This window comes from Sapajus apella, unplaced genomic scaffold (assembly GCF_009761245.1).
Source record: "Sapajus apella isolate SASKATOON/1434 unplaced genomic scaffold, GSC_monkey_1.0 scaffold14, whole genome shotgun sequence".
NCBI classification, from domain to species: domain Eukaryota; kingdom Metazoa; phylum Chordata; class Mammalia; order Primates; family Cebidae; genus Sapajus; species Sapajus apella.
The window spans coordinates 5,611,034-5,620,290 of NW_022436954.1; the positions used below are offsets into that span (position 1 = coordinate 5,611,034).

The window sequence follows — 9,257 nt, forward strand, 5'->3', positions numbered from 1 at the left end:
TTTTTTTTTTTTTTGAGACAGAGTCTTACTCTGTCACCCAGGCTGGAGTGCACTGGTGTGCTCATTGCAATCTCTGCCTCCCGGATTCAAGCAATTCTCCTATCTCAGCCCCCCAAGTAGCTGGGATGACAGGCACCTGACACCACGCCCAGCTAATTTTTTATTTTTAGTAGAGATGGGGTTTCGCCATGTTGGCCAGGCCGATCTTGAACTGACCTCAGCTGATCCTCCCGCCTCAGCCTCCCAAAGTGCTGGAATTAGAGGCATGAGCCACCACACCTGGCCTGAGCCTCTTCTATAAAAAAGGGTATCGCCCCTGCCCTACTCCCCCCTGCCTGCCCACTGTGCCATGAAGAGAAGTAGCACGATTGGTGGTCGCAGAGGGAATGGCACCTGGGAGCCACTAGTACTTCCTAGATCCCATCCACCCTGTCTGATGCTCCCAGCTGCCCCCAGGTTGGCAGGAGAGACACTGTATCCCCACTCCAGAGGGCGAGAGTGACTGAGCCAGGAGAGGAGCGGGCATGAGAGCACTGCAGCCTGGGCAGGCTGGGCACTCCCAAAACTGCCAGTGAGCCCTGTATGTGGCCAACTTCCTGAGAGCCTATCCTCAGTGGATCCCTCACTTGTGCATATGTTCACGGGTGGGCTTTCTGGGGTCCCTGTGCAGCCAGGGCAGGTGCCTCCCCAGGAGCCAGGGTGGGGTCTGGCGGGGGCAGACCAGCGTAGAGGCTGGTGGAGGCCCCACCTGCTGCAGGAGGCGGATGCGCATGGCCCGGTCGGTGGAGGAGAACATCTTGACGACCACAGGAATGATCTTGTGCTGATACTCCTCAGCACTCAGGAACTTGCCCACCTGAAAGAACAGGAAGAGGGGTTCAGCCACTCGCAGGAATGGGCTGACTTTGCTGGGCTCATTTAAATTCTGGGGGCTGATATCCCAGGGTGGGAATGAAGTGATGGTGGAGTGGGGGACAGGCATTTCCTCAGGAGCCCCTCTACCCATATTCCATCTCAGCCCTGCCCTTAACCTGGTCCAAGGCCTTTTTCAGGAGGCTGATGAAAGCTGTGTGCCCCTCCCTACAAACAGGCACCTCTATGCCACATGCAGACATTCTGCCTGCAGTTTCCGGGGTTCCCAGCTACACAGGATTTGCTTGTTGTCTTCTCCCCCCTGCCAAGCCCTTCAGGGGAACGGGTTCTCCCCAAGGCAAGCAGAGCAGGGAATGGCAGGTGCCCAGGAAAGGGGGGCTAGGGTCTGAGGAAGGGGTGGAGGATCCAGCTCCCTGAATCCAGGTAAGCTGAGTGCTGAGTGGTCAGGAGGGAGGATGGCCAAGTGAGGTGGTGGGCAGGTAATCCCCCTGGGCCCTGGGAACCAAGGTGCACAGGTCAGACGAGGGGAAATGGAGGAAGGGCTGAGGGTTGTGAAGCCAGGGGTTTGTGGAAAAAAGATTTTAGAGGCACAGAGTTTCTCCTCCCCAGGGGAGAGCTGGTCAGGTGCCTGTTTATAGACGCTGGCAGGAAGCTCCCGTTCATTTGGCTTTGGGTCTGCCCTAACCAGGCTGCCCCAGCCCAGGGCCTTCTCCTGTTCATTTGGCTTTGCGTCTGTCCTAACCAGGCTGCCCCAGCCCAGGGCCTTCTCTTTGGCAGTTCCTGTGCACTCAGCAGCTCTCTGGGCCCCACAGCTCCACTCACCTTGAAGAGGGGCGTGAGGACAACAGCCCCGGCATTGCCAAACTCAAAGGCGGTCAACAGCTGGGGCAGCACCTTGTGCCGACAGAAATCCTCAGGGAACGTGTCCAGGCTCTTGCTCAGCTCCTGGAAGAACTTCTGCTTCTCAGCTGGCTCTTTGATCTGGGGGAGTGAGGATGGGACCCAGGGAGGAGATCAGCCTGGTCACAGCCCAAACCCAGCCACAGGTGAGGACAAGAGCCACCAGCAGCCTAAAGGAGAAGTGATGCTCATGGGCTCTGGAGCCCAGCTGCCTGGGTTCAGGGCCCAACTGTCCCGCTTACCTGCCATGTAAAATGGGATGACAGCTCTACTATCTACAGGATTGTTCTGAGGAGTCACCAGAAAATGCACATAAAAGCTGCAGCACAGGCCTGGCACACAGCAGACGCTCGGTCGGTTATGGACTGTCGCCGTCATAGCTGCCACCTGACCTGTTGCTGGGAGAGCAGCCACTAGGGGCATCACTAGGGCATCAGGCCCTTTATCAGTGTTGCCCCTACTGCTCGCCACCCAGGGTGTGAGCACAGAGGAGGACACTGAAGATCAAAGAGGTAAAGGGGCTAACTTGGTTCCCCTGCCCTGGCTGGGGTGGGCATGAAGTTCCTGGTAGGCCGTGGATGGCAGGGACTAGGTGTACTTTACCCCCAGACCTTGTCCTCCCACTGAGCCAAAATGGACCAGGCTATAAGCTCAACAGTCTCCTTTAGTCCTCCTAACCCCACTTTGAGGCCATAATACCCCCAACCCATATTTCCTGAGAACAGATTATATGCTAAAGCCTTTTTAAATTCTTTTTCTTTCTTTCTTTTTTTTTAAGACAGGGTTTCACCATGTTGGCCAGGCTGGTCTTGAACTCCTGACCTCAGGTGATCCGCCCGCCTCGGCCTCCCAAAGTGCTGAGATTACAGGTGTGAGCCACCACGTCTGGCTGCGCTAAAACCTTACACAGATTGTCTCAGTCCTCTCCACAACTTTATGAGGTAGGTGCTAATGTAATCCACATTTTCCCAACAAGGAAGCTGAGGCACAAAGAGGGCAAGGAGCTTGTCCAAAGTCACATAGCTATGAAGCGGTCAGAGGAAGGTCTGATCCAGTGATTTGGCACCTCTCCCGTGCTGCACCGTTCCAAAGATGCTGTCATTCCCCTCATTCACAAAGTGGGAGATGGAGGGTCAAGGTCAGCAGCCAAGAGCGGCGAGGCAGGGATCATGACCCAGTGTTGTGTTCCAAAGTCCCTGTGCTCACTGCTGTACCCCCACCCCCAGAGCCATGGCTTGGCCCAGGAGAGGTGACCTCTGGCTTGGGACAAGGAGGACCTAGATGGCCATTGAGCAGCTCAGACCAGCGTGAGAGGCAGGCTTGGTGCTCTGATCATAGAGTACAGTGGGGCCAAGGCCCAGAGAGAGGATAAATCACATCCAAGGTCACAAATCAAGAGAGTTGCAGCTGGGCTCTCTCCACTACTCCACCCAATGGTGGGAAGAGGGGCCCCTAGGCACTGCCCTCCCATGTTCTCCTGGAGGCTCCGGAAACAGCCCATTTCCTATGGGGCACATTTTAAGAAGGGCAGCTAGGCAGAGTCAGCCATATGAGAACTCCACGTAACAAAGTTCCTGCTGCCCCAACACTGCCCAGGAGGCAACAGGGCTCAGCGTTTCTAGCAGCCTCTCCTTCAAGATGCAGTTCAGATTCCCATCTTCCAAAGGCCCTCCCTGCCCCGCAGCAGCCTCTGCTGGGTCAGGGTCTGTGGAATGTCTCCCACTGTCCTCTCCTGCTCCTGATTCTGATTCCCAGCCCCTGCTGTTTCCCCATGCACAGCTGGGTCCAGACAGTGCGCAGAGCAGAGCCTCCCTCCCTCCTCCCCACAGCAACCTTGTGGGCCAACACACCCAGATGCTCCACTATACACATGTGGAAGCCAAGGTTCAGAGGCACAGCAGAGGGTTCCCTCCTCAGCATCCTTCCGTGTGCTGTCGCCTCTGCCTGGAACTCTTCCTCCAGGTACCATCCCTCTGGCTCCACCATCACATCCTTCAAGTCCCAGCTCAAATGTCACACTTCAGAGAGCCCATCCCAGGACACCCCCCTCTAGTACTTTCCTTCCTGCACTGGTTTTCTTATTTATGATTTTCTTTTTTTGAGATAGTTTCACTCTTTTTTTTTCTTTTCTTTTCTTTTTTTTTTTTTTTTTTGAGACAGAGTTTCACTCATGTTACCCAGGCTGGAGTGCAATGGCGCGATCTCGGCTCACCGCAACCTCCGCCTCCTGGGTTCAGGCAATTCTCCTGCCTCAGCCTCCTGAGTAGCTGGGATTACAGGCACGCACCACCATGCCCAGCTAATTTTTTGTATTTTTAGTAGAGACGGGGTTTCACCATGTTGACCAGGATGGTCTCGATCTCTTGACCTCGTGATCCACCCGCCTTTGCCTCCCAAAGTGCTGGGATTACAGGCTTGAGCCACCGCGCCCGGCCGATAGTTTCACTCTTGTTGCCCAGGCTGGAGTGCAATGGCACAATCTCAGCCCACTGCAACCTCCACCTCCGGGGTTCAAGCAATTCTTGTGCCTCAGCCTCCCAAATAGCTGGAATTACAGGCACACACCACCACGCCTGGCTAATATCATATTTTTAGTAGAGGCGGGGTTTTACTACGTCGTACAGGCTGGTCTCGAATTCCTGACCTCAGGTGATCCACCCGCCTCGGCCTCCCAAAGTGCCGAGATTACAGGCATGAGCTACTGCGCCTGGCTTATTTATGATATTCATGTTTTCTGTCTCTCCCCCAACAAGAGTTCCCAAGGGTGGGGACCTGGTCTGTTTACTTTTTGCCAGATCCTTGAGGGCAGGAATCTAGGTCTGCCTCACCTTCCTCTCCACCATGCTGCCCACCCCGCTGCCAGAGCCAGCACAGGGCGTTACACCCCTGGGGACCAGAGCCAGAACGTGCACTTGGAGTACTGGAGTAACCCGAGCAGGTGCCCAACACTGTACCACGCACCTTCAGCTCCAACTCCTCACTGGGCCCTCTGAAGTAGGTACAGTTTGAGTCTCCCTGGTCCAAATGTTTGGGACCAGAAGTGTTTCAGATTTCAGATGTTTTCAGATTTTGGAATATGTGCATTATATCAATTCAACATCTCTAATCCAAAAATCTGAAATGCAAAATGCTCCAATGGGCATTTCCTTGGATTGTAATGTTGGTGTTCAGAAAGTTACCAGTTTTGGAGTACTTCAAATTGTGCATTTTCAGATTAGGGATACTCAACCTGTACTATTACTGGGACTGAACTTCAGCCAAGGGAAGTCACACAGCGAGTACGAGTTGGAGCCAGGGTTTGAACCCGGATTGGCCTAACTCCACAGTCCATGCTTGTCTCCTGAGGGTCAACTGTGAAAGACCCTGAAAGGCAGGGTAGAAGGCAGAATGAAGAAGGGAGGGTCAAAGCCCAGGGTGGGTTGGGGGCTCACCTGAATCTCCTCCAGGAAGAGGTTGGTCTCTACAAAGCGGTTGCTCATGAAGCCACCAGGTGCCCGGCAGCTCTGCAGGAAGCGGGCCGGGTTTGGACGCACCTTGGGGTTCGCTCCCACCAGCTCACAGTAATGGGGCACCAGCGATTTGGGAATCTGCAGGGGAGAGGTCAGTGTCAGGGCAGGGGTAGCCAGCTGGCAGAGGGGCTGAGGCGGGGCAAACAGCCAGGGGCAAGAAACTTACCTTCCCAGGGTTGCGTAGGGCTGCTGCCCGAGGTAGGGGACCGTTGAAGACTTCCCAGATGAGACAGCCCAAGCGCCACATGTCTGCTGACCTGTGGCAGTGACCCAGAGCTCTTAGGGCCCCACCAAACACCTGCACAGGCCTCCAACCTGCCTTGGGCACCAGGCACCCGCTGCATGGCGGGTCCTGGCTATGTCCCTCGGCTGAGCCATCAGTCCCAAGAGGCAGGTTTTATCAGCTTCACTTAACAGATTTAAAAAACCAAGGCTCAGAGAACTAGGCACATCTGCCCAGGTCACACAGCTTTCAAGTTTGGAACAGCCCAACCCCGAAGCCTGCGTCCATCCTGCCCTACCGCCCTGAGGACCCTGGGGACAGAGGAATGGCCATCACTCCTGGGACACTGATTCCCTCCCCAGCCAGGCAGCAGGGAACAGGGGAATGCCAACTAGTCTAGGGGTCCTGAGGCTGCAGGGGCCTCCAGGACAGAGCAGGTTGGGGCACGCTGCCCCCAGTCACCCACCACTTCTCTCTGACCACTCTGTCACTGCTGTCAGCCAACTCCGGGGGGTCATACTGCTCAAGCTCGGGGATCCCCTTGCGGGGAGGTCCCCCACCGATGCCCTGCGCTGAATACATGTAGTCCAGGCCCCCAAGCTTCCACTCGCCAGCTCGGTCCACGAACACGGCGGCCATGCAGACATTGTTGTGGATGAGGCTGCAGTCGTTGACCAGGAAGCTGAGGGCTTTCTGGGGGCAGAAGGAGCCATCACGCCCCAGCACCTGCAACCCCCCATCCCTGCTCTCATCACCACTGCCCCCACCTTACCACTATCTGGTGTAGCCCCCAGGCGATCTCCAGCTCCTTCAGGCCACCAGCCTCCACTCTCGCCTTGAGGTACATTCCCAGTGGGGTCACAGCCTCTGTCACAACGTGGAGGCATTTTTCTGTCTGGGGAAGGGGACATAGGTTTATCAGGGGTGAAGGAGCAGAGAGGAAGGGGAGATAAGGGACTTGATGTGGGGTGAGATGGGGAAGAGGAAACCAAATCTGGGGGTGCTGGGGCACATAGGGAGGAAACAGGAGGGAGACAGGAGTGGGTAACCAGGAGATAGTGAGGGGCAGAGACGGGCAGGTTGGGCAGCGGGTACCTCCAGCCCATCTATATAAGCCAGGATGTTGGGGTGCCGTAGAGTTTTGAGGCGCTTGAAGGCAGCTTTGGCCACCTGGGTCTGCTCTTCGGCTCCAGGCTTCACATCATACACGAAGATGGACACCGGGCTGCCTGTGGCCTGGGGGAGGACAGCAGGGCCGGAGATGGTCCCAGAGCTGTTGTGTGGCCGGAAGACAAGGGCCAGCAGCCAGGTACCTCCCAGGTCAGCCTTAGGCACTTCGCCGGGCCCACGTGACCCTGGCCCCTCCGCCTGTTCGTCCCCTCGGTCCCTCTGCCCGCCACGTAGGCATTGCCCGCCTCCTCCCCGGCCCGTTGCCCCGAGACTCCGCCGCCACGTCAGGCCGGGCGCAACGCGGCGGGGCCAGCGGTACGGACTAGGCAAGGCCCAGGTCGCTAGCGGCCTGCGGAGCTCGGCCGCACTCACCTTCTTGCGGCCGCGGTGCAGGGCCCAAGGCCCGGGCGGGCCGCCCTCGAGGAGCTCCGGGATGAGCTCGAACGGGAAGTCCCGGACCGGGTCCCGCGCAAAGAACCACATCGTCCCCGCCGTCGCCGCCGCCGCAGGCTCCGGCGCCTCCGCTCCGGGTCCTCCGGCCGCCCGAGCCGGGGCGGGCCGGGGAGGGGGCGGGGCTTGCGTCGAACGGGGGCGGGGCCCGAAGTGGGGCGGGGCCTGCGTCGGGGCGGGGCAGGACCTGAGTTGGGGCGGGAAGGGGGTGGGGCCGGGCCAAGGGAGGGGCGGGGCGAGAGACGGAGGTGGGGACAGGGACAAGGGAGGGGCGAGGAGACGGGCGGGGTCAGCCGGGGCGGCGGGTGGTGCCAAGACCAACACACTGCCGCCGGATAAGTCACCTAAAACTCTCTAAGTCTGTGAGTCCTTATATCTAAAGGGGTGGGATAATAGAGCCTGCCTTCTAGCGTATTCTAAGGATGAGAGCTTAAGAAGGGACAAACGGATGAGAATACCGACGCAAAAAGGCGGAGACGTAGTGACAGGCATGAGGGGGTGCAGTGAGGAGTGAGACAGAGGCCCAGGAAGGGAGACTAGCCCCACGCCAGGCACTCGCTCTCACCAGCAAGTGGGCGCCTCCAGGCTCCCGGGAGGAGTCGGTGCTGGTGGAGTGACCAGGAGAGAACCAAGAGGAGACGCCCCTGAGAAACAGCGTAGGTGAGGGCCAGAGAGTGATGCCAAAGTTCTAGGGAGGTGCAGAACCCCGAGGGCAGGGGCGGGCACCCAGGGAAAGCAGAAAGGAGAGACTGAGAAGGGAAGAGGAAGTGACCCCAGAAAAGGAGGGGTGGAGGAGTAGCTGGGTAAGTCCAGAAGAGACCCGCATCTCCTCCAGGCCTCTCAGTGCCTGTGTGGTCAGCCACGGAGTGGTGGTAGCTCAATCAGCCCATCATACTGTGGCGATCCGGCCCCTGAGCTATGTAGGAGGGGCTGGACAGGCGGTGGTTCCTCTGCAGGTAGGGTCTCAGGTCCCAGGCTTGGGGATAGTCCCTCAACCATACCCTGTGAAGCACTGGTGAGATTCTGGGACCAGTTATGAAAAGTCTGATTGGGATGCCTTTGGGAGTTAACTCAAGGGCAGAGATGCCACAATGAGACAGAGCTGGGTTTGAATCATGGTTCAGCCCCTCACTGGCTGTGAGAACTCATACGGATCCCTTTGGAAGCGTCATGTCCCCCATCTATAAGCTGGGGTGAGGGCTGGATGAGGTGGTTCACGCCTGTAATCTCAGCACTTTGGGAGGCCAAGGTGGGTGGATCACCTAAGGTCAGGAGCTCCAGACCAGCCTGACCAACATGGTGAAACCCCTGTCTCTACTAAAAATACAAAAATTACCTGGGCCTGGTGGCGGGTGCCTGTAGTCCCAGCTACTCAGGAGGCTGAGCCAGGAGAATTGCTTGGAGCCAGGAGAATTGCTTTAACCCAGGAGGTGGAGGTTGCAGTGAGCCAAAACTGTGCCATTGTATTTCATCGTGACTCCTTCTCAAAAAAAAAAAATTAGCCGGGCATGGTGGTGGACACCTATAATCCCAGCTACTTGGGAGGCTGAGGCAGGAGAATCACTTGAACCCTTGGGGCAGAGATTGCAATAAGCCAAGATTGTGCCCACTTTACTTGAGCCTGGGCAACAGTGCAAGACTCTATCTCAAAAAAAAAAAAAAAAAAAAAAAGAAAGAAAGAAAGAAAAAAAGGAAGCCAGTGACAACATTGTGAATGTGGAATGAGCAATGTTGAAGATGGAACATGTCCTGTCCCTCGAGGGAGCAAGCAGAGGTCTTTTTTTTTTTTTTTTTTCCTGAAATGTTTAAAGCAAGCAGAGGTCTTTAATGCCAGAATACGGAGTCTAGAATGTTACTGTATTGCGGACATGAGCCACAGCCTGAGCTGTGTGTCTGTGAGGGTTGAATGGTGGAGAGGGGGAGGCTGGCGGGTGATGCTTTGGGATCATGGTCACAGTTGGAGGTGAGGGGTCTACAAACATAGGGTTCATGCTCGTGGTGGTATTTTGTTAGGGGTGCATTCCCTTAGCAACTACCAGATGTCAGGGCTGTGTAGGGCACAGGGCCTTGCCTGGAGAGGAAGCAGTGCAGGAAGGGCAGGGCCATTGGGCTAGGGGCAGATCTAGGAGTTC

The 9,257-nt window shown here is 56.8% G+C and overlaps 1 protein-coding gene across 2 annotated transcripts in view; it reads right to left on the reverse strand.

Annotated features, from left to right (window-relative positions):
• Positions 1-7,252, reverse strand: part of SCYL1 (SCY1 like pseudokinase 1) — a 14,904-nt gene extending 7,652 nt beyond the window's left edge. For both annotated transcript variants that reach the window (XM_032282857.1, XM_032282856.1), the window contains exons 1-8: positions 7,048-7,252; positions 6,601-6,741; positions 6,278-6,400; positions 5,972-6,198; positions 5,449-5,539; positions 5,205-5,360; positions 1,696-1,854; positions 749-856 (exon numbers count right to left, since the gene is read on the reverse strand). In XM_032282857.1, the coding sequence (XP_032138748.1) occupies positions 749-856; positions 1,696-1,854; positions 5,205-5,360; positions 5,449-5,539; positions 5,972-6,198; positions 6,278-6,400; positions 6,601-6,741; positions 7,048-7,158 (1,116 nt within the window). In that variant the 5' untranslated portion in view covers positions 7,159-7,252. The remainder of the gene's footprint in view (positions 1-748; positions 857-1,695; positions 1,855-5,204; positions 5,361-5,448; positions 5,540-5,971; positions 6,199-6,277; positions 6,401-6,600; positions 6,742-7,047) is intronic.
• Positions 7,253-9,257: the final 2,005 nt, after the last annotated feature.